General features: G+C 44.2%; 1 protein-coding gene across 4 annotated transcripts in view; it reads right to left on the bottom strand.

The window, feature by feature from the left end:
* The window catches only part of ANAPC10 (anaphase promoting complex subunit 10), a 275,914-nt gene that overhangs the window by 194,682 nt on the left and 55,324 nt on the right, over positions 1-25,908 (bottom strand). For all 4 annotated transcript variants that reach the window (XM_069242599.1, XM_069242602.1, XM_069242600.1 and 1 more), the window contains one exon: positions 3,585-3,675. In XM_069242599.1, coding sequence (XP_069098700.1) covers positions 3,585-3,675 — 91 coding nt within the window. The remainder of the gene's footprint in view (positions 1-3,584; positions 3,676-25,908) is intronic.

The raw sequence follows: 25,908 nt of genomic DNA, 5'->3' as shown, positions 1-25,908 counted from the left end.
TACCCATTGGGACCGCACTTGTGATGTAATGCTATGTCTTGGTGATAGCAGCTGGCTCCTTACGGAAAATACAAGTTAGCATATTGTATACCACGTTCCACAGCCTTGGACAAAGAGTACTGATTGTATGTAGTGCAGAGGCTGACTAAATGACCAAGGTGTTCCTTGCTTTCCTAGAATAAAAGCAAACTGATAAAATGTGTAAAAAAGCCATTGCTAAAAGGCAGCATTGCTGACATGAATAAAATGTGTATAAAATGTGAATAAAACACAAACTATAAAATTAAGATAAAACAGGGGTGCCCAACTCTGGTAACATAATGTGTCCTCACAACAGCAGAAATTATCTAGCAAAAATGCTGATAAATGTCCCAAGCCTAAATTGCCCCATTGTTATCCAGCAGATGAGGTGTAATAAAGAACAGATCCAGGGCAAACATCTGCAGAAGGGGCACTTCATTAAAAGTTCTTGAGAAAGAACTTGTAAGCCATATTGAAGGTTTTATTTCAAACACATTCTACTAGACTCTAAGGATCCCAAAATAACACTGGGCAAAAAAAAGTTTGCCTTCTCTGCATTGCCAAACACTCTGGTAACACTACTTTTTCCCAAGACATAATAACTTCATTAAGGCAAAGTAAAGAAAGAGAACAGCTGCCCGGACAAATGGGATGAGACTTTGGCAGGGTAGAGAGAAAATAAGATGAGGAAGTAGGAGATACCATACTGGTGGGACCTTCCATTCAAAGCAGTTTCAGATTCTACAAAAAAAAAATAATAATACCAACTAAGGCCATGGAGTGCACTGTAGAGTAACGAAGAGTAACAAAGGTACCAGCAATTACAAGGCAGCACCAGAACAAGTGCTTATTATAATACAGCACTTACTATGCAGATGAATATTCCTGTGGCAGTGCAGCAAGGCCACTTTCACCGTAGCAGCCTGCACAATATGGCATAAGAGCTAACCGAGGAAAAGCTTAAGAAAAGCCATGGATCACCATGGAGGACAGGTACCTTAAAATATGTATATAAAAAACAGATGTGCATTTTTTAAATATATTATATGACCTATTACCTTAAATGCCCGTCACACAGCAGGATAACAAGATATGGTTTACAATCACTAATTTATCATGGTACAACACTTATGTTAGTGTTGTGAAAGTTTGTAACAGTTCATGTTTTTGAAATGCTTGCATAATTTACATTTATATGCAAGTTAATATTGCTAACGTGCATCATTACGCATTTGTCTTCACAGATCTGTATTCTACATAGTAAAGTGAAGCATTTGCACACTATGTTCTCATTACTTCATACACACCTTGTGATCAACTTCAGAAGTCAAACATACTTTCTCCCATGCGTTAGCTTTTATAGACACAAATCAATCAATTCTATGGGATACTGACAGACTGAACAATGCCCCTGCCTGCATACTTAGGCTGTTGTCTTCATGAAGGGAGATCTCACTTCAGCTTGCCAGAAGAAAGGCATCATATATCTAGTTGGAATATAACTCTAGAATTTGCAGAAAATAACACATAGACTTCCTTTAACATATTTGTTAGGGGTTTTCTTTCAGTTTATATTTCCACTATTTGCATATGCTAATCTGTTATTGATGCTCCCCATAATTACTCTGTAGGAGTTTATGCCCTGTCTGGAGCAGTCTTAATACTTACCAATTACTTGTGATATAGTTGATGTATTGTCACGGAACCCCTGTTAAGTAGCTCTACAGGTGTCCACACAGGTCACAGAGAGACACATAAAAGATTCAAGTGTACACAAAGAGAGAACGGGATGGAAGAATAGCAGTGTTCTACATGATCATATGAAAAGAATGGGCCTACCATGAACTACTCAGGAGTCAGTAGAAGCTCTAAGAAACCAGGAAAGGAGTCAGCACCTCTAAACTCTGGCAAGTAAAACAGCACTTAATACAGGACTTTCTTCGACAGTATCACACAGAGTAGTGAGATGAGGCATGGGCCGAAGGCACAGCACACTAATTTATGGATGTACACAAAATCGGGTTGGAAAAAAATACCTCTTTCAGCATATGTGTGTCAAAAGATATGCTTTGCATATATTAAAACACTCATCATCTTAAGAAGTATCTTACAATCTTACAAATTTTGCAAAGAACAATGCTAAGTGGGAGGGAAGCAAGAAATCTAAAGTCTATACAATCATTTTTCAAGTTTTCCCAAATACCACTGGTCAGATGTTGCATTGTATTCAGACAGTGGACAAAGAAAATAGTCTTGTCCCATTGTTGCATCAAAATTTACAACTACAAGGTCGCTTGTGTTCTAGTTCTGCGATTTATGGGAAATTGAGATACTAGGGAGGCAGTAGAGAATAAGCTAAAGTGAAGAAAAAACATAATTCTCATCTGGGAGACAGAAATTTAGAACCTGTTTTAAGTGCCCTGGTCATGGAAGGGATTCCATTCTGAGTAACTTAACTGTGTGGCATAAACTGGACAGTAATAAATGAGCAGTCAATATTTGGATAGCTTAACACTAGATAAATAGTATTCAAATTGGCAATGGTTTAGAGGTAATCCACAAAACATTTTACATAACTGCTTACCCTTCAATTGTTAGGAGAGTGGGTGGATGGGAGTGAAAGTAGATGGCTGATCTGAGTTTGCTGATCTCAAAATGATTATGTTGAGAAACACTTATTTTTTTCCCAGTGACAGAATTCAAACAGTCACACGTTTGAAAATATTATTGCCCAATATCTAATCAACCTTAAGGAGATTAAAAAGCACAGTAAAGTTATGAGTTTAAATAATTATTACAGCTTTGCAGCAGCCACATTTTTATTTAATAATGTATACTTTTCCTACACATCAACTACCTTGTACCTGATAGCGTTACATTTTATTGGACAGCCAAATTGTGGTCACAGCATACAGTTAAACAATTATTTTCAATAGTAAAAATTATTCATTAGATTTGCAGTAAATAAGAGTGGAGATCGTTTAATCTGAATTCAGGAGTTTATATAGTTGTATAAAAAATACCTAAAAATAGATTTTGCTGCATGTTGAAGTGCACTAATTAATGTTCAGAACACTTTCTCAAAAGATCCACTAATATCTAGTCACGGTACAGCATTCCAAATGCCATGTCACATTTTAGGTGAAAGCAAGGATGACCGTCTCTGCCATGCTTGACCAGTGAACACAAAACAGTTATTGTAGCTCATTAGGAAGGTGTGGAATGAATGGAGCAGAGAATTTAAAAAAAACAACCATTAAGAGTTTACCGAATTTGTAAAAGGTTGGTTAAATTTAAAAAAAAAAAAAAACATTTTTGACAGCTGTTTAATACTTCCTCAGCTCATATTGTCAGACCTGGTAATGCCTCATACTTTACATTTTACTTATGCCCTAAGTAGTACGTTTGTCTTTGAATAAGGTTAGAACATACACCAACAAATGCATATTTTCTTGAGTCAAGGCTAACAAATTTGAAAAACAACTAGGACCATCGGAGAAAAATGCAGTGTTTACAGAAATGTTCTTGAAAACGTTCAACTAAGTAAAAATAGCAATAAATACCTGAATTGAATGTTCACTAGATGTGGTTGAGACCCATCCGACTGCCAGTAGGTTTCCAGATTATCATCTCTCAGTTGGTCCACACCAAACCCTATTGAAAGAAAGGTTTGAGAAATTGAAGAATTCACATCCAACAGTACCTAAATATTGAACAAAGTTCTTATTTACTTTCCATGTTCTAGAGCTCGGTTTAATTGCAAAGCACATTAGGTTTAGAAACACATTTAAGTAATCTAATTTACAACACTAATGCTGTGATGGTGTTATATCCTAGAAACATGTAGCACAGTGGAAATTATGGTTATAAATCACTTATCATTACGTTAGCAACACATTCAGATTTTGAGACATAGATAAATATGAAAAGTTTATGAAGATCTGTAACAATGTGAGAATTCTAGATGATGCACGTACTTATTTAAAGCCTAAGCCCCAACAGGAAATCACTGATGTGAAGCCAAATGATTAAAAGAACAAGCATTGGCAAGGTCTACTGGCTTTGCCACAGCGTAAGCAAAAAAACAAATGCTTTTTGCATATGCTGTGCAGCATCATGGAAAAAAAAGTAGAGGATAGATAAAAGCTCAATAACGCAGCTGCTGTTATATATCCCCGGACTCCAGATTGGATGAATAAACTTTTCATAACTCTCCTACACTGGCCTGATCCCAGTATTGGAAACAGCACAAGAGGGATATCACCATTTAGCGCCCACCACAGCACAGTGATATCAGTTTCTTGCATTTGTTTTCCATGTCCTTAGAAGCAGTGAGGAGGAAGCCAAAGTTCAATAGTGACAGTGTAACATCTAAGTTGAAACCCTTTAAATTGGTATCTGTGACTATCCTTCAGAACGTGGCAGAGGGCAAATTTGGTGAGAAATGTGCAGGAAGAAAAGAATATCCACCAGAAACCTACCTGAAGATTGCTCACTTTAAATCCTGGAGCACAGAACAAGTGTAAGTTTCCTTCAAGAACTTGATCACGATCAGGGATGTGAATAAAGATGGCTGGTTCAGAAGGCAGATAATTACTGACAAAACAGCAATTTATCTCTTGGCGATGGCCACTGCATGACATTCGTGGGCTAGTGGCAAGGCGAAAAGAAGAACCACTGCCAAATGTAATTAAGCTATTTCACTTTCCAAAGTACACAGAATTCGTGGAGGGGAGACTAGCTGACAAAACGACATAGAACACCTCTGGCGGCAGCTGAAACGAATACCAGTGAGCCTGTTGGATCTCCAGGCATGAAAATGGAGGCTCCGGAGGTTGGGATACAGAGCATGACTCTCTGACTGGGAGAAGAGGGCCACACCAAGAGGTAGGTGGGGGTAGCGGTGGACCTGGAGAGATAGGGTGGGGGCAGGAGATCAGTGGTTGTGGAATGGGGGTGTCTCTTGAAGGAGATTGGATGTGAATCATGGGGTCTGCATCCTACACCCTTCTCAGCCAATCCTGAGTGAGTAAAACGGCTGGGTGGTGGTCGTCTTGGATAATCTTTCTCGACACGTGAGAATTCAAAGGTATGAGAGGAAATAGTCAATGAAGTGGAAAAATCCACCTCAACTGAAACACATACCCCAAGGCTCCATGCAAAAGGTACAGGAGGGCTGAAAATAGCTTGCAATGAGAGTTCTCGCAAGTAGCAAAAAGATCCACAGGGGGATGCCCCAAAGGACGAAGATGCTCTGAATGAACTCCAGGTCGAGACAGTACTCATGGGCAGCAAGATGAGCTGATTGAGCCTGTCAGCCCTGGTGTTCAGAAGGCCAGACAGGCAGTTGGTGTATAGCCAAATTCGATGTTGGTAAGCCCAAGCCTAGAGTCTCGGTGCTTCCCGACAGAAAAGGTAAGACCACACACTTTCCTGCATGGTGACATACCACAACGTGGTCATATTGTTCATCACGCTCTGGACAGACCGATGCAGAGGGAAGAGAGTAAGGCCTTCAGGGCTAGGCAAATTGCCCACAGTTCGAGCAGGATGATGTGAGCTACCTGCTCTTGTGGAGACCAAAGGCCTCAGATCTCCAGCTCTTTCAGATGTGCTTCTAGTTCAGGCGTCTCTGTGCCTACTGTTGGCAGATTATGAAGTACATCCCCTGATATGTGCAACTTTATAGACTATCAGACCATATTCTTTGCAGTATTCCATGAGATTCTGATGGAATCAGAGATATCTCCCCATGCAGGAACCACTGCCCACAAAGGCCTCGCTGAAGCGCCCCTCATGTGCCAGCATACACACGTCCAGTAGGATGTAGCAAGCCAACAGAAACAGCAGGCGAAGAGAGAACCCTCCCGAAACATTATCATACCCGATGTTTCAGCAGAGAACTCTAAGGGATGTTGTGACCAGAATTGCCTCTGAACAGGAACTTCTGCGAGAGCTATAGGTGAGACTGGGTACGTTGATGGAAAGGCCCAAATAAAACATCAAAGCTGCTGTTGCCTGAAGGTGGTCCAACACCAGTTGCAGTGAACTGGCCTTGAGCTGCCAGTAGCCTAGGTACAGGAGTACTAAGATCCCAGACTTTCTCAGATGCTCCACTGGCATCAACCTGGTGAAGACCCGAAGTGATGATGTTAGTCCGAACAGGAGAACTGCAAACTGGTAGTGAATTAACCCTATCATGATATACAGATTCCTTCCATGTAACTGCAGGATTGGTATGTGGTACTACGCACACTGTAAGTCTAGAGACACCATTCAAGCTTCTGCTTGATTTGTCAAAAAACTTGTGCTAGGGACAGCATCTTTAACTTTTTCTTGAGCTGGGAGAAAAATAAATCTAAATCCTGAGCTTGACCCTCAAACAAAGACCGCAGTCATCCTTGGGACCCCGGAATATCGAGAGTAGCTCCCCTGCTCAATTTTCTGCTCTGGGACCAACTCCACAACTCCTTTCTGCAGCACGCAAACGTTTATCCGGCTACTGTGGTCGCTGTGCTTAACGGTCGGTGAGCCGAGACGCTCGGTGGTCGAAAAGAATCGCCATTTGGTATCTGACGGCACTTGAATGCCGGGAGGACATGCAAAGCAGGAGATGACACAGTAAGCGCTGAGAGCGAGAAAGGATAGCTATTTCTGCCTTTTTCGTCTGCCCTTTTCATCTGCTTGGTGACTGCCCGGTTATCAAGCAGTGAGTAGTTCTGCAGGCTGAGGACTGGCTGAGGGATATGATCATCGGGCTTAGCTAGGCACGGCAGGAGCACAAACACTGTACATATTGGCCAGAAGTTTTATGCACCTTTCATGGGACACCCACTGCACAATGATTACTTCTTGGCTATATGGAGTTCTCCAGGAGGTCTAAATTCATTTAAAAGATATTCAAAGGTGGATTCTGAACTGCCTTGCACTGTTTTGTACAGTCTTGCACAATTTCTGGCTACTGCAGGCTAACCAGGTTATTTAACAATTGATTGACCTGTAGGAATTGCGTGCTCCATTGCCCCTAGTCAAGCACCAGTCAGGGGGTGACAGTATCAGGTTGTGAGACGATTAGTCAGCATGAGTACTAACCACTAAACTTTACATCTAACCTCTAATTTATGTCTTTTAAAGCAGATTGGAGTGTTTAACACCTGTCATTATCTTTGTGTCGATTATTTCAAGGGCATTCGAGGCGACTCAGTAAGGGAATGGTTGGCATTAGGCTACCTATAAGTAGGTTGAGCCCTGTTACTGCGGAAGCGGCCAGGCTAGGTCCTGGTGAGGCTTGTGGTCAGGCGTGCTCCCCCCCTTCTTGATCCTAATGCCCTTGGTCTAAAAGACTCTTCAGCTGGCAGTGTGAAATTCAAATATGAAACACAAGAAGTAAAACAAAATACGTAACAGGTGGGTGATTCATAAACTCTAAAAAGACATTGCAGAAGATACGAGTGGTGATTAAGGAAAATGAGATCTGGAAAAATCACAGCAGCCGATGCCAAATAAAGTGCACAAGAAGCCACCTTTGAAGTACTTAACAGCTAGTAAGCAAGTAAAATCCAACAACAGCAGCTTGGTGGAGCTTCCTACACCGAGGATCAATCCCTTGTGTTCTGGAAAGTCAACCCTTTCCTTCTTGAAAGACCAATGGCTGTAATATATGCAATATTGGATGATGCCTCTGGCCATCCTTGCCCCATCACTCATCTTAAAAAGGACAGCATAGTGGCTGCAAGGGGTACAAATCATACAGCCCAGCCAGTTCTGACACTTAGAAATCCACCTGTAGCAAAACCGGAGCTTACATCACCCTGTTGCTGGTACCTTAGCGCAAAGTGGCAACAACTAACCTATAAAAAAAAAAAATTTACGTTTCCAGGTCATCCTCAACACTGAACAAAGATACTGGTGGCTCGCTTCCAGTCCTTGGTTCTGCTTCTGACTCTACAATTATTCACCACCTCCCTGCATCTACAGCGAGGCATGAATCTCACATCAATGCATCATGGTCTTGCTCAGTCTGGATCTCAAGTAATGATTTGGTTTAAGCCTTGGAAGTTAAAACAATATTGAGGGTTCTCAATCACCCAAATCCACCACACAACTAAGAGGTTTGGTTTAGGTGATATGACTCAATTACCAGTATCACAGAGTCACAGTGCAGAGGCGACACAGTACATATCACCAGAGAATGAGAATTAAAATGATGTTCCAGCCAAGTTTACTTTAGGGACAGTGCAGAACCCTCCCTTAAGAGAAGCTCTTTCTGCATCCTCTCCAATACTGCCGCCAGTAAGGCTGGGTTCTGAAGATGTGCGGCAAAAAAATCTTGTGCATACCTCCTCCCCACTACAGTATAGCGAAACAACCAATGTAAAGGCTCCCAATCTAGGATTCAATCAAATATCCAGTGCACCACATTGGTGGGACAGTTTAATTACAATGCTACAATCATCTACTGACGCTCTGAACTTCCAGTCGGACAAGCTGGAAGCTCAGATAGACATCATGAATATAATGGCTGAACATATTGCATGTATTAATTTTTTAAAAATGGAGACATTAACCTCATTAATTGTAAGAGCCTTCCTGTGGCCCCATCATTGATAAATTATCCGACTTTCCAGATCTTCTGACAAATATTTTAAAATTCACAATGCCTGTCAAGCAAAAACAAACTCATTGTTAGGTCAAGAGCCGACAGCTCCTGTCATAAGTCAGGGAAGTGAGACACAATCTGAGCAGTTGTGTGCCTCACGAACTTCTACGGACCAGATCAATCCAGTTTTCATGCAAAAAGCTAAGGAATCTCTATCTGAAACATCGAACTTAGCGAGTAATACGTCATCTCCTCAGAAATTAACAAAGAGGAAGGCCAGAAAGAGGCAGACAGAATGCAAAGGGAAAGTAGGAAAAAACATCTACAATATTTACTAAGTTAGCTGATAAGTATGATGCTAAGAACATTGAAAAGGATGCTGGTGTACAAGAGCCCTGTAGTGCTTTGGACCTGACAGAAATATCTTTTGCTGCTTCAATATCGGATGTACTCTTACAACCTGATTCTCACGTAACAGTACAACAACAGTCCCAGAAGATCAGGCAGAATATAAATCATCAGCCGACCATGAGTGAATTAAATCCTCAAAAGAATCAAAAGTCATTAAACACTCAGACCCAAATACGAGCTTCTCAGCTGGTGTCACAAAGAGTAAATTCAACTAAACAACATAGGAGCAGTAATTAAGATCACCGTACTCATAAAAAAAAACAAAGATGAGCATAGCTACATCCTTGGCCCCAGTGGCAGAAATAGCTCGAGATCCTTCAACTCAGAATGGTCCCAGTCAAAAATCATCGCATAAGGAGAATGTCCCAAATCCTATGGAGCGGCAATTCCAGCGCCTAGGACATGAAGGCTCCCTTTCTAAATTATTACTTCAACCACAATACATCTCGCAGGGGAGTCACGATGTCCTCAATAGAGGCAACATTTTGAGATTATTAAAACAAATGATTTCAGCCGAATTAATAGTGGTAGAGTTCCTACCAGCTACAGACAGTAACCAATCAGAAACCATTTTGAATACTTGGGAATCAGCAGACATAGTAGATTTAATTCTGTCTTTCTCCGTATTCTTTGAGGATTAGGGCATAGCTATAAGAAGGCCTAAGCCGTTCAGGTACCCACTTCCAAGTCATTTTTCATCCCCATCATTTGTCAAGCAGACCAAATTGGTCTTAAGGGATGCACAAAGCACCTCCCAGGAAACCAAACTGCCAATCAACTGCAAAAAGTACCTGCTGACTCTCAATAGGACTGGCTTCCTCATGCCTTGAACAGCCCACATATATGAGTAGAATCCTCATACAAGGTTTGTCCAAAACAGAGATACCTAAGGCTCTTATCCTGAATACTGCAGGCGCAAAATCATTTCTGGAAAACGGTCTCCCACCGAAAGCCTGCCAACAAATGGACATAATTGCCCTCATATATTCATCCTAGTTCTCTTCGTAAGAGGGCCACAATAAAAATTACTGTCCACTCCACCCAGATTTGGATATAATTCTGACTGGTGATTTTAACTCAAATCTAATTAAGGCGCAAATACTTATTACTGATAATTCATGTTGGAATGTCCCTACACAGATGACATTGAAAGTCAAATCGTGTGACCAGCAGAGGGAGCAGTTAATAATGTCTGGAATATTTAAGACTGCTGACCCTAAATGGAAGATTTTCAGATGTCTTGCCTCAAAGATATACATACCACGGCCCTAAATCCTGGTCCATTATTGATTACACCCTAGTTACCCTACCTAGATCCTGCTGGTACGGCAATTTGAAATAAAATATAGCACATGCAGTGATCATTCATGTTAAATATTAACCTTAGCGTCCTCCCCAACTGTTCACTTTCAAGCTCCCACACAGGTGGGTGTTATAGAACCAACAAACCTAAAGCGACTACGGTGGTCATCAGAAACAATAGCAGCTTTAGTATCATCTGCTAGACTGATCATGCTGGAAAAGCCAAACATCAAAGTCCATGTGCTGAAAGCCTGGGGAGACTTTAGACAGAAACTGTTAGATCTTTATTCCAGACCAATATCATCTCACCCATTCAATCATTTTAGCCAAACTGCCCGGCTCGTCATTCGAAACAAAGTAATTTTCTTAAAAAGGTCCACAAGAGGTCTGCAAGGCATCTGAAGGCATGCCTAGGCAATCTACATCTTCGGGAACAACTGAAGAGTTCCAAAAAATATTACAAAAGGCAAAAATGGGTGGAAAGAGCTGAAACAAAGAGACTTTTCTGGCAAAAGATAATATATGCCACTAAAGAGAAAACCCCAGGATATTTTGGGAAATCATCAATCACTTGAACATCAGAGGAAACCCGATTAAAAACTCAAATATTGCAGAGAACGACTGGGTGAATTACCTCAAGGCAACTTTTTCAACAAATTACCAAGCCAGTGAAATCAGAAGTCCATCAGAAGCTCTGGAAAAAAAATACTCAAACCCTGGTGAAAAATGAAGAGGCAAGTGGCCCTAGCTTGACTCCAGTCAGCATACATAAATTTCTCCGCAAGGCCTGTCGAGAAGGGGCTCCCGGGCCAAATGGCTTACCACAAGCCATTTTTAAGGAGGAAACAGTCTTTTGATCTGAGGTGCTAAGTTCTCTGTATCAGAAAGTCAGGGACAGGAGCAATTCCTGAGAGTTGGCGAGGTTCCATAATAAACCATATACAAGGGTGGGGACAGGGCTAACCCAGCCAGGTTAATCTTCCCTTCTTGATTCAGAGGCAAAATGCTATGCTTCCTTGTTTCTCGCAGAACTAATAGCTTGGTCTAAGAAGCATAATGTCATTGGCCCGAATCAAACAGGTTTCAGGAAAGGTGTGGGCACCACGACAAACATATTAGTGACTGCCTTTCTCTCAGAACAAAGCAGGCGACAAAATAGAAGGTTATACCTTGGTTACATCAATTTTAAGGCCGTCTTCAACCAGGTGAACAGACAGCTCCTTTGGAGTAAATTGAAGGATTGGGGTCTGTCAGATCCACTTTTGATTTCAATAATCTCATTATACTCCGACACGTGGGTGCGAATAAAAATTAGAGATAGCACAAGGCTCTCGAGGAAAATTTCTACATTTTCTGGTTTGAAACAAGGCTGTGTGCTTTCCCAGCATTTATTTAATCTATTTATGGCAGAACTCTCCCCGGCCTTGGACGCTACAAATGTTCATCCTTCCCGCTTGGGAGTGCTTCCGCTAACACATCTTCTATACTAAGACGACCTGGTCTTGTTCAGCCATACGAAGGTGGGCTTCCAATGATCTTTAAATATATTGGCCAATTATGTAAACTCCAACCAAGAAGAAATCAATGTGATAAAATCTAAAATAATGTTGATAGGTCATCAGCAGCCGCCCCCTGTTACAATGGCCTTAAACAATGTTTTGCTGAGTTCGGAGCCACACTATCAACATCTAGGAGTACATCTAGATGCTGAGGCACCTTCATTCAACAGAAACAATATGTTGAGAAAAAAGCCACAGCTTTAATTTATGCTTTCTCCCTTTTTGGCAAAGCAGTTAGATGAACCTCGTTTCATCCCATGTTAACAGTAATGTCCTCCAGGCTGCTCCCTTCAATCACCTATGCCATGTGTGGCATGGAAGCAACACTTATAGACAAAATCCAGCTTAACGTCTATAGACGAGTGTTCAAATTACCACTATCAGCCTCTCCAGTGCAGCTCTGCCTGGAATTTGGGTTATTTCGGCAAGATCTGGCAGCAAAAGCTGAGGCGGTAAAGACGTGGTATAAAATCAGTCAGTCAGATGACAAACTAAATATGCCCTCTGGGTACCCTTGCAAACAGAGCGACAGTCTTTCTCCATTAGTCAACTGCATCTGCTGGAGCTGTGGGAAGTGGCACCCCTATACAATTCATTCAAAAGAGGTGCTAACAAGGCCATCACATTTTTGTCTTTAATTCAAGATAAAATAAATTCAGCTGCCTCTCCCATAAATGGATGGTCATAAGGCATTATGTCAAACTAGCGCCGGCTGCATATCTTTCCATACCATACTTACTACGAATGAAACGGCAGCTAATGACAATGCTTCTGAGCAATTTCCCAAATACGCCAACATTCCAGTATGGAGGGACCCAACCTCGGTGCAATGTAGGCACTGTAAATACTACAAGGAAGATCTCATCCAAATAATCTGTGTCTGCCCATGTCTGTATGACCTCCGGCAGAGACCTCTAAAAGGAACATTTGACAAAGGAGTTCGGACTTGTAGAGCAGCCGTAGTAGCCTGCTTTAATCCACATGAGTCACAGCTAAACTGCAAACTTTAGTTACCTCCTTTTTATTTTTTAAAGATGTTTACTTGAGATATATTTATGGGGGTACCTTTTAATTTTAGTGAAATGTATTTAATGAATGTGAAAGCTGTATAATTGTTATGGTTTTAACTAACTTAAACAATAAACTACCTGATTTCCCTGAACTGATCATTTCCTTTCTGCAGCAGGCATGCCACTTCCCGCTGCAGAATCTGAAGCTGGTCCTCTGACTGAAGAGACTGGAGAAGACTAGGAGAGAGCCTTTTGTAACGGTATGACATAGTCCCTCTTCCCATTACCCGTAAGACCCACTGATCTGAAGTTATAACCCTCCTGCCTGAAAAAAGGAAGGATACGCACACTCCATTCATCCACATCTGTTCCTTTAATGGGAAGTTGAAGCGGTTTTCTAGGTGGTGCAGGGAAATAGGAGAGGTGGGGGTTGCAGCAAGGCATAATGACCTTTTCATTTGCCTCTGTAGTGGTGTAGCAGGTAGTTTGGCTAATTGACCAGACAGAGGGCTGGTGATGCCGAAAAGAGAAGCCTCTTAAAAATTCCAGCAACTTCCAGATATTTTAGAGTCTAGGGTCAGGGACTCGAGACCATAGGAATGGGTGGTGGTTTGCCCTGCCTTGGACATCTGCAAGGGAGTCAGCTTTGTCTCTGTACAGGTGAGCCCCATGGATTCTTTTATCCATGAGGCTCACTTGTACATCACCTGCACATCTTGGTAGATCAAATTAAGGCATGCCTGTGTCCAGGCCCGCTCTGATAATTTGACAGGGCAAATTGGCCGCCCCACACCAGTTCAGCAAAGTGGTTCTTAAGGTGGTCCAGCAGACTAAGGACCACCTGAAGCTCCATCAGCCATATTGGAGAGCAGGCAACTCACATTCATCAATCTTAGAGCCAGGCTGCGCCGAAGAAATATTTCTTCAGGCCAACCGCCAACTTTTTAGACTCCCTGTTAGGTGGTGAAATCGGTAACATATCCAGATTCTTTTCTGTACAAGGTGAATCATGCACCACCAGATTCTCTGGAGAGGGGTGGTTTGACAGAAGGCAGGGTCACCTGAGACAAGTCTGAATTGCCTGACAAAAAGCCAGTTCATAGCTGGGATTGAGGTGGGTTTGTATCATGCTGCTCTGATGGGCTCAAAAAGGGCATCAATGAAAGGAAGATGTTCATACTACACAGATGCACGCTGAAAAACCTTCATCAATATATTTGGCATGGCATGTACTTCTAAGACCTCTGCTGCCACTCCTAGCACTGTATTCAGGGTCATCACTTCTGGCGGGGCAGGACCTGCAGGACATTCCATCTCGGTTTTAAGAGATGTATCCAGCCACCTAACATTCTGGACAACTAAGTAGTAGGTTGTGTCCGAAGATGGCAAGGGCAGAACATTTGCCATTTTGCTTTAGTCCTAGGATGTTCCTGTGGAGGAACTATCACCAGGGGAGGCGTTGACATCAGCTCCAAGGCAGGAGTCAGGAATGGCGCTGGTAGAAGTACCACTGATGTACGGCATGGATTTGAAATGGATCCAGTTGGCACCAGAGGCATTCCCTGAGGAGAAGCCTAGCGGTTGAATGCCACAGAGTGCAGACCTGCCAGCAGAAACCCATCTGAAGCCCCATACAGACCAATGGGGCCAAAAGGCATATCGAAGTAGACCACTACCCACATAAACAGTGCCATCATGGCACTGAGGAATTGAGCCAGGTTGGCTCCCGGCACCAGGAACACAGGGTAAGGTGTCATTGGCAAGGAAGGCACATACAGAAATGTTGGCAGAGGGCCCAGAACTGCACCCTCTAGGTAGCACCAGAGCTGGCGTTGCTGTCTTAGGTGGCTCATAGCTGGATTGATGTTTACAAGCTCTGGGTTGGAGGAGGACATCCTCGGAAGAGGAAAAGCGTTAAGGCACCCTACCTCTCGACTTTGATCGGCATGGAGAGAAGTCGACATTGTGCTCCTCTTCTTGTGGTGATTTAGACTAGGGAGTGGAGCATGACTGATGACGGGTATTGTGCCTAATGGTCCTCATTGGCAATAAAAAAAGTCACATTCTCAGATGGCTTTAAGTTGCATATGCCGCATTTGCTGCACAATTTAGAGAGATGCTTTGATCCTAAGCACCTGAGGAAGACCTAGAGTGCGACTGAAATTGACATTTGCTCATTGCAAGTGCAATAGCATTTGAAGTCTGCATTTTTGGGCACTGACATCCTTCCACACTACATAGAAGAGATTTGGCAAAAGCTGAAGAAAACGCTGAACAGGGGAAAATTCAAAGACAGCGACTCTGGGTCCACGGCAAATAAAGCTGTAAAGAAAATTCTCATAGCCGAATGTAAAGAAAATGAAAAAATGGGTGTAAATAATTGGATTATTATTTGGGGTGGGTGATTACCAACGTCAAGGACGTCACAAACCTTGTAATGGCGAACCCTCAAAGTTACTAAATTAACCTGAGCTCAACCCCCTAAGTAACTATGGCACAAAGCACACAGGCAATATGTCAAGTGTTCTGCAGTACCAAAACAGTACAAAGTCCAAATGCAAAACAATAAAAAAAAATATATCAAAACCAAGTTAGAAACAGAGTGAAATGTAATTAAAAAAATGACAAAAATCTAAAAAGGGAAACTGGAGAGATGAATTTTTAAAGTTTGAAATAGACATAGCATCAAAAAACACAAACCCTCAATGATAGCCACTTTGAATCAGACTGCAAAGGAGCACATTCGGATACACCAACCAGGGTCAACCTGGTCAAAGGTTTTATCTTCTGCCTTACTCCTTTATTTCCCAATCCATCACAGGAGTACATTTCTAATCACCCCCAAAAACCCAGAGGAGGCATTTAGGGACTTATAGGGTGTTAGGTATAGGCCAACAGCAGGGTCCAATCCAGGTCCAGCTGCCTCTGGTCAGCTGGGTAGTTTCAGAGAAAAGCCTCTTGCAGCTTCTTGTCTCCCTGTAGCCACACAGGAGATAAGCCAAAAGACCGTTGGAGTCCACTTCTTTGTCCTGGGCACAAGCAGGAGAAGGTTCAGTGCTCCAATGCTCCTCCCAGGTCACAGACCGCACATACAGTTCTCTTCTGCTCTTCCACAGGTCCAGAAAGTGTTCTGAAATGTATGCCTAGTGGTGCCACATTTATGCATGGCACTAGTCAGTGGGTAAGAATGACCGCTGGGCACACTCTAACCAATGGCGTGAAAGTTCCCTGGTCCAAGCCTACCTACTTTGGGCATTTGCAAGATGGTGAAAGTTGTTGGCCACAATAAACCTGGGCTTTGAAGGGGGGATGAGTTATTATGCTTATTGTAGAATCCTCCCACATCTAACAAGAAACACCAGTTTGAGGCAGCCACTGTACCCACAACAAGCCCAGAGACAGGAGTATGGTAGGACAAAAATTAAATCTATCAGCAACCAGGCAGTGGAACCACAAGAATTGTCCTGGAATACTGTACGATTTCAAGTGTGCCCCAAGTGTTACATATGTGAAAGCAGCAGAAAGCTGTGGAATTTAGAGAAGTAATTTCTATTCATTCAGGGCACCATATTATGTGCTCTTAGGAGGCATTTTACACCAATTCAAACCTATTCAAGACTAATTACTGGCTAAGGGCAGAAGGAGAGCCAATGCAAATCAACCTCCAAGAACATCAGACCAGTAAATACTACCTTTCTAACTGTTACTTTTCCTAAATATTTATTATAAATCCAAGTTTACAACTGAATTGGATTTTTGACCAGTTCTATGCGTGGGACAACCAGGAGCTGTCCGGCACCATGGTGCCAGTGTGCATCAGATGACTTCTAGCCATCCAACACACACTGCACTGAAAATCCATCTGGTGCTGGCACCAGAGGGATTTCCATGACAAAGAAACAGCCTTGGGAGCCGGGGGAAAGCTTCCCCATCTCCTGATGCTGTTTCATTGTTTTCAGGGAAATGACATCAGCACGTGCCGTGCGCTGGTGTCATTTCCCTAAAAACGAAAGTGAAATGAGCCGATCAGCTAATTTCACTTTTTCCTCATCGGTGCTCGTGGGGCTATCTTAGCCCCAGAGCACTGATCCAGATGGGAGAGGTATCATTGGAAAGGAGGGCAAGCCCCAAGCAGGGATCCACTCCACTAGACACCAGGGAGAAGGAACGGCCCCTTGGGCACAGGATTTTGCTCTCCCCCTATTTTTTTGGTAAAGTTCAGTTTTTCTGCCCCCTCCCACTAGAACAGCAGGGAATATTTTATTCAATTAGTATGGGATGGGAGCTACCCAAAAACTCTCTGCCCACCACCCCTTGGGAGGCGAAGCAGATGGAGGCCATAGCCCCCGATCTGTCCCCCCATAGCAAGCCCAGTAGAACACCAGGGAATATTTTATTAAATTTGTGTAGGGGTGGGAGCCCCATGATGGGCCAGTCCATGCTCTCGCCCCAAAAATAAATGGGCACAGTCTTTCTGTCCCCCCCTGGGGGCAGTGGGAGATTATTACCCCGATCTCCACCCCCCTCCCCCACACTCCCAGGGTGAGCAGAAGGCCCACTGGACACCAAGGAAGCATTTTTTGTTTTAACTGCAGGGTGGGGGCTGCCCTCCACCCCAAGTGAAGGGAACAACAGTCATTCTGCCCCCTCCCCACCCCCCAAGACTAAAGCATCTCATTCCAGTGGCAAGCAAGAGGATATTTTACTTTTTTAGGTTTCAATTTTACATATAAACCAAGAGAGCTTGGCTAGCTCCCAGTATCATTCCACTTGCAATGGTGAGTGGCTGCACTTTTGGACTTGGGTACGCTGCCAACTGGAAAAACCTACCAGACCCAGACACTCATCTACAGACCTCCCGGACCCCGCCCACAGTTCAGTGACACCATCGCTGACCTCATCAGCACCCACGCCCTCGCTTCCACGGACTACATCCTCCTCGGGGACCTGAACTTCCACCTCGAGAACAACAACGATGCCAACTCCACCGCCCTGATCGACAACCTCGCCAACCTCGGACTCAAACAGCTAGTAACGACACCCACTCACGCCGCTGGACACACGCTTGACCCCATCTTCTCCGCAAGCCCCCACGTCTCCTTCAACCACACCACCGAACCACACTGGACCGACCACAGATGCGTCCACTTCACCTTCAGAAAACCCACCACACACCACCGCACCCAACAGCTACCATGCCACTGCTGGGGCAAGGTCACCGGGGACCAACTGACTAGCGCCCTCGCCCACCAACCCCACCGACCCAGACACTGCCGCGACCAACCTCACACAGTGGATCAACGACTGCGCCAACACCCTCGCCCCTCTCAAGACCTTTACAACCAACCACACCAACAAGAAAGCCGCCTGGTTCACCGAGGACCTCCGTATCTCCAAGCACACCTGTCGGAAGCTGGAGAAGAAATGGCTCCACGACCGAACACCAGACAACCACACAGCCCTCAAGAGTGCCACCCGCAGACATCACCAACTCATCAGGACCGCCAAGAAGACCGCCTTCAAGGACCGCCTAGACAACAACGCACACAACACCAAAGAGCTCTTCAGCATCGTGAAAGAACTCTCCAACCCCAGCTCCATCACCAACGACATCCCGCCATCTCAAGACCTGTGCGACTCCCTGGCCACCTTCTTCCACCGCAAGATCACCGACATCCACGACAGCTTCAACCCCGACCCCCCCTCACCCACCACCGAGTCCACCACCCCTGCGACTACCACTCGCACCAGTCGCCTGACCGCCTGGTCCAGCGTCAGCGACGAAGACACCATCAAAACCATGAACTCCATCCACTCCGGATCCCCATCGGACCCCTGCCCTCACCACGTCTTCAACAAAGCCAGCGCAGCCATCGCGCCCCACCTCCGGAAAACAATCAACTGTTCCTTCGAGACAGCAACCTTCCCAGAAAGCTGGAAGCACGCCGAGATCAACGCCCTTCTGAAGAAGCCCAAGGCGGACCCCAAGGACCTCAAGAACTTCCGTCCCATCTCCCTGCTCCCTTTCCCGGCAAAAGTGACAGAGAAGATTGTCAACAAACAGCTGACCCGCTACCTCGAAGTCAACAACATCCTGGACCCGTCCCAATCTGGTTTTCGCAGTAACCACAGAACCGAGACCGCCCTCATCGCCGCCACTGACGACATCCGGACACTGATGGACAAAGGAGAAACAGCTGCCCTCATCCTCCTGGACCTATCAGCAGCCTTTGACACGGTCTGCCACCGCACCCTATCAGCACGCCTCCATGACGCCGGTATCCAAGAGAAGGCCCTGGCCTGGACCACATCCTTCCTCTCCGGCAGAACCCAGAGCGTCCGCCTCCCACCCTTCCGCTCCAAAACCACTGAGATCATCTGCGGCGTCCCACAGGGATCCTCCCTCAGCCCGACACTGTTCAATATCTACATGGACCCCCTCACCCACGTCGCACGACAACACAACCTCAACATCATCTCCTACGCCGACGACACCCAGCTGATCATATCCCTCACCGGCTGATCATATCCCTCACCGAAGATCCCGACACCGCCAAAGCTAACCTCCACCGAGGAATGAAGGCCATAGCCGACTGGATGAAGGACAGCAGACTGAAGCTGAACTCAGACAAGACGGAGGTCCTCATTCTCGGACCCACCCCATCAGCCTGGGACGACTCTTGGTGGCCCACGTCACTAGGCACAGCCCCGGAACCCACGGACCACGCACGCAACCTGGGGGTCATCCTCGACTCCACTCTCTCCATGACCAGGCAAGTCAACGCCATCTCCGCGTCCTGCTTCAACACCCTCTGTATGCTCCGCAGGATCTTCAAATGGATCCCCCTTGACACGAGAAAAACCATTACCCAGGCCCTCATCACCAACAGACTCGACTACGGGAACGCCCTCTACTCAGGAACTACAAACAAGCTCCTGAGACGACTCTAACGCATCCAGAACGCCTCGGCCCGACTCATCCTCGATGTCCCCCGCCGCAGCCACATCACACTCCACCTAAGAGGCCTGCACTGGCTCCCCATCAACAAAAGGATCACCTTCAAGCTCCTGATCCACACACACAAAGCACTGCACAACACCGGACCCACCTACCTCAACAACCGACTCAGCTTCCACACCCCCACCCGAAGCCTCCGCTCAGCCAACCTCGCCCTCGCCACAGTCCCCTGCATCCGAAAAACCACAGCCGGCGGCAGATCCTTCTCCTACCTCGCCGCCAAGACCTGAAACACTCTCCCCACCATCCTACGACAGACCCAGGACCTGCTGGCCTTCAGAAGACTCCTCAAGACCTGGCTCTTCGACCAGTAGCACCCCCCCTCCCCAGCGCCTGGAGACCCTTGCGGGTATGTAGCGCGCTTTACAAATGCAGTGATTGATTGATTGACTTCTGAAAGTTAAATATGTGGGGGAGTTCAGGAGGGTGTTCCTCACATGCACCCCACACCATTTTCTTAGCCACAATGCCCTGCAAACCTCCAACTAGGCCTGAAATCACACATTTTCCCTACATTTCTGTGATGGAAACTTCTGAAATCCACAGGAATACACAAAATTCCTACCACCCAGCAATGCCCCATCTGTACTGATAAAAACTCTGCCCCACCACTTGTGTGGGTGCTCAAAGCAGAGTCAGCATAAAAACAAATGGAAAAAACTGTCCTTTTGGACCCGCTTGGTTCCCCCCTCAATCTCTACACATTTGCGGTAGCATTTTCATTGGGAGACCTGGGGAAATGCTGGGAGGCAGGAAATTTGTGGTTCCCTTCAGATTCCAGAATTTTCCATCACAGAAATGTGAGGTAAATGTGTATTTTTAGACACATTTTGAGATTTGCATGACGTTCTGGGTAACAGAACCTGGTGAGAGCCACACAAGTCACCCCTCCATGGATTTCCCTAGATGTCCAATTTAAAAAACAATATATGGGCTTGCTAGGTTTCCCTAGGTGCTGGCTAATGTAGGGCCCAAAAACCACAGCTACCCACTTTGCAAAAAATAGGTCAGTTTTGTGTGGAAACATTTGATGTATCCATATTGTGTTTTGGGCAGTTGCCTGTTGCGGGCACTAAGTCCACCCACACCAGCAAGGAACCATTTTCATCAGAAGACCTAGGAGAATGCTGGGAGGTAGGAGGTTTGTGGCTTTGTGCAGAGTCTACAACTTTCATCACAGAAATGAATGAGAGGAGAATTTGTTTTTTTAGTTAAAGTTAGACGTTTGCAAGGGACTCTGGTAAAACAACCTGGTGAGAGCCACACAAGTCAGCCCATCCTCTACACCCCTAGGTGTCTAGATTCACAAATGTACAGGTTTGATAGATTTGAATGGGTGCCAGATGAGCTAGCGCCCAAAAATCACAGCTACCCACTTTACAAAAAAACAGGTCTGTTTTGCATGGAACAATGTAAAGTATCCATGTTGCATTTTGTGACGTTTCCTGTCGTGGGCACTAAGCCTACCCACACATGTGAGGTACCAATTTCATCAGAAGACTTAGGAGAATGCTGGGTGGAAGGAAGTTTGTGGCTCTGTGCAGATTCCAACACAGAATTGTGAAGAAAATGTGTTTGAAAAGGATTCCGGGTTGCAGAACATGGTGAGAGCCCCACAAGTCACCCCATCATAGATTCCCCTAGGCGTCTAGTTTTAAAAAATTACAGGTTTTCTAGGTTTCCCTAGGTGCCGGATGAGCTAGCGCCCAAAATCCACAGCTTTGCACCTTTCAGTGGAAAAATGTGATGGGTCCATTTAGCGTTTTAGGTCATTTCCTGTTGGAGGAATGCTACCTGGAAGTAAGTTTGCGGCTCCCCTCAGATTCCAGAACTTTGCATCACAGAAATGTGAAGAAAATTGTCTTTTTAAAGACAAATTTTGAAGTTTGCAAAGGATTATGGAGGAGAGAACCTGGTGAGAGCCCGACAAGTCACCCCATCCTGGATTCCCCTATGTTTCTAGGTTTAAAAAATTTACAGGTTTGCTAGGTCTCCCTAGGTGCCGGCTGAGGTAGTGCCCAAACTCTAAAGCTAGGCACATTGCAAAAAACGAATCCATCAATTCTTTTGCTCACCCCGCCACCCCAGTTTGGACCCAGCCATTTGCAAATAATGATGACATTTGAGGTTTTTCTGGTATGACTCCTCTGGTACAGTAACTACTTGCATTTATGGGTTGCACTTCCTTATAGCAAACATACACAAATAATAGACGGAATGCGGAACCAATCAAACATTCACCCCCACCTCCTCGCAAGAACCACCTTGCATCAAGGCAAGCACATTTTCAAGGAGCTGATCTTATTTAACTGTGAAAAAAACCCATGTGTTGGTTTATGCCTGCCAGCATGGAATGCCCTGCTGCAAAATCAGATGTGTCCTCCCATGTGAGTATTACAAAAGAATGCAGGGATGTGGAATTCATATCACCCCAGGACATATTGTTTGGGGGCAAGGGCAACAAGTTTTCGTGTTTATGTTGTCCTTGGGACAAGTAGGCCCAACCCCCTGCAGCACAAACCCTTTGGCTGCCAGTTTACAAAGAAGGGAACTGTCTGCAGTTGAGGTAATGTGTGTGTCTGTATGTTAATGGAGTTTGAACCTGTATTTATGGTTCATTAATTAAAAGCCTTCATTACTAGGGTGAGCACTGTAAAGAAACGTTTTAACGTCACACTGCACTATCGACAGTGGTTCAAGTTTAAAAAAAAAAAAGTACACACGTTTGAAAGGTTTAACAATATGAGGCTAAGCATAATGCTCCCAGAATGCTCTCCGATTAGATGCAAATGTTTGCAGAATCTTGTAAGCAAGAGTGATGATTCTTTGCTTTCAAAATAAAATGTTTAGAAAAAAATGGAAGTAGGAAAAAAACGTTTCGCTACTATGAAATTGTAGGGAGCTATTTCTTTGAAGCGTCATTTAGCAAAATGTGTTGATGCATGCTAGTATTTCCAAAAAATATAGAAAATCAGTGTAACCATTTTCAACAAGATTATGGGAAGCAAGAAAATAAACAAGCACTGGCAAAGCCAACTGAGCCAACAATTTTTGGGAGCCTTTTGGTTTCGCCAATGCGTGTCTTGTTTTGAAATGGCTTCTGTAACACTTTATTGCTGTGGTAGTTGCCAGGCCCTCACCATTGTAAGAAACACTGGCAAAAAGAAAATGTGTTTGGTCTTAAAAAGCACACATTGCCAACAGTGGTGTAACAAAGGCCCTGCACCCCCTTCCCCAGGGCTTCCCCTCAACACAGCAACTGCCCTGAGTGAGTCTGGAGGGGGGGTCTCCGTGTTCTTTGCAGGGGGTGCTCCCTCCAGTTTTGTTACGACACTGATTGCCACAGTGGTTTCTGGCACTGAACAAAACTACTTTGTGTGCCAATATGCTCCTTGTGGAAGAGCAAAATGTGATCACTCACAGTAAACCCAGTCGATAGATAGAGAAATAGAAGTTTAATAGAAGCAAAATGTATTTTGCCAACACCAGACCTAATTAGGGACCCAATTCTTAAAGAAAGTCACAAAAGTGCACCCATGGTATATGTCTTTGAATTAGTGGCTTTCATTAATTCACAAGAACTTACAGAAGTAGACCAGGAAATCATACTCCCAGAAAATATTTGTGAACTGTATTTTAGCACTAGCAAATATGCACATGTAGATTTGCTCATGTGAAAATCTATTGAGCGTTTACAAGTTCACTCTCCCTCCAACCACTTGTTTCCCAACCCTGGAAGAACTTCTACTTCTGACCTTGTCAGGAGTACATTCCAAGCTTTCTCATTATGGGAAAAGATTAGAGAAGAGCTGGTGAAAATCCTTAAAACAAGTAAATAAGTTTGCAAACTCCAAGGCATTCCAGCCCTGAAACTATTGCTTACTGCTTCCTCCAGGCCCAGTATGTAGATCTGTGAAAAGGTGGCAAAATAAGGAAATTGCTATACTAGGGATTGAAATTGCAAGTAGTTAAGCCCTACTATAGTGGTAGTCCTGGCATAATCAGAGAGGCTGTTATCAGAGCCCTTACATAATGAGATTGCTGCCATACTTTGTCACTGCTCCACAGGGCACCAAAGGGCCAAGTAGATTTTTTTACCGGACAAGTAGATTTAAGAAGCAACCCGCCCTGTGGCAAGTAGATATTTTATTAAATTCCACACACCTGAGAATGTGTTGACTGACGTATGATGTTTTTCTCTGGTACAACTCCTCTGGCACAGTACTGCTTACAATTATGGGTTGCACTGCCTTACAGCAAACAAACAAATAATGGACTGAATGCGGAACCAATCAAGCATTCACCCCCAGTCGCAGATCTGGGTTTAATACATCAATTATTTTGCTCACCACGCCACCCCAGATTGGACCCAGCCATATGCAAATCAGTCTTGATCCTGTTCCCCAAGGGAACAGTCCAGCCCGAACTACCAGTCCAGTCCACATTCCGTCCACCATTGGTGTTTGTTTGCATGTGTTTGACAAGCATTACTAAAAGATCTTTAAACCTTATACAAGTGTTTTCAAAAAGCTGATGACAGTTCAGAATTGCTTAGAACAATGGAATGTATGGTCCATAACAACAGGCAGAAGGCACATATAGTTGAAACCATGGAAACCTGATGCTACACAAAAAGCTCTTTTATCCCATCTTCCCTTTTTAAGTACCAAATGTGTTGGAGCTCAACTAAATTAGCTCATTAAACAATCAGCACATGAAAAGAAATGGTTGCAACGATTTAAAACACATCAACAGGAACCTAGGCCTTTTCTTTATCTGCAAGGCCAGCAACAGCAAAGGAAATACTTCAGAGGACAGAACCAAGTACAGGTTGGGGAGCTGTTTTAACAAAACAATAAGTTCTATGCAGGTGGTCTTCAGCAGATTAAATTCAATCATCCAAATGAAGACACGTCAAAGTGATTTTCCTACCTCTGAGAGCCTTTGCTGAATGATTAGGGAGCAAAGGCATGTGTCAATCTCTGAGGGGGAGGGTTGATTTTGGAGGGATTCAGGGGCAAAACCTCTAGGCCTAGCTTGGATAACGTATTCAATGGGAGTTTGGGCAGAGGAAAATCTAGCTTCCCACATGGCAATCCAGGAGAAATGAACAGAATAGCAGACCAATTGAGCAGATTTTCACCCCGCCACAAAAAAATTTGGGTTGCTGGTACAGCTAGTGGGGTGCGCTTGGTTTGTTTTTTTGCATTTTTTAAAACATTCAAGACAAATGCACAACTTCCAGTTTCCAGCTATAAAGTCTAGATGCTGGAAGCCTGGGCAGTAGATGCTTCCCCTCCTCTCAAGGGCACTGAAGAAGATTCAGAGGGACAAAGTGCAACTATTTCTGACAGCCCTTTTCTGAACCAGAAGAGACTGTCAGTATATCACCAGTACACTTGCAAAAAAATCAACAAAGCTCTGCTCTTTCTAAACCTGTCATAACAAATGCTACAAAGATTAAGGCTGACAGCTTGAAATTTGAAAGGACAGCTCATAAAAATGGGGTGTTTCGATCCCGGTATTTTACATACAAGAGAGTAAATGTACTATTACAAGAACTTCTTATACTAGATACTGGGAGAACTTTCTAAATGGTGACTAAAGGAAAACATGAATCCAGTACTATATGACACTTTTTAGATATTGGAATTCTACAGGAATGATTTCATCAAAACTTGTTACTGCCACATTAAGAACTTAATGGGGAGCCAGTTAGGGAATGTGGCGATTCCCTAAAAGCAGTTGAAGATCTAGTTAACCAACTGCTAAAGTTGTTCCTTAAAACATCCAACAGTACACCCTATATTGCCATCCAAGCACCTGCCAATAATCTTAAATACACTTCCAACACTTCCTTTTGAGCTACTGGATGAAATGCTTTTCTAACATTCTAACATTTTTACAATAACATCTGCTACATGCCTGGGAGATATAACGCATAAGTGATAGATGATCATGACTTAAAATTGCTCCCTGATAAAGTCA

The sequence above is a fragment of the Pleurodeles waltl genome, chromosome 1_2 (genome assembly GCF_031143425.1).
Source record: "Pleurodeles waltl isolate 20211129_DDA chromosome 1_2, aPleWal1.hap1.20221129, whole genome shotgun sequence".
In the NCBI taxonomy this organism is placed as follows: Eukaryota; Metazoa; Chordata; class Amphibia; order Caudata; family Salamandridae; genus Pleurodeles; species Pleurodeles waltl.
This window is presented reverse-complemented; position numbering and strand designations above follow the sequence as displayed.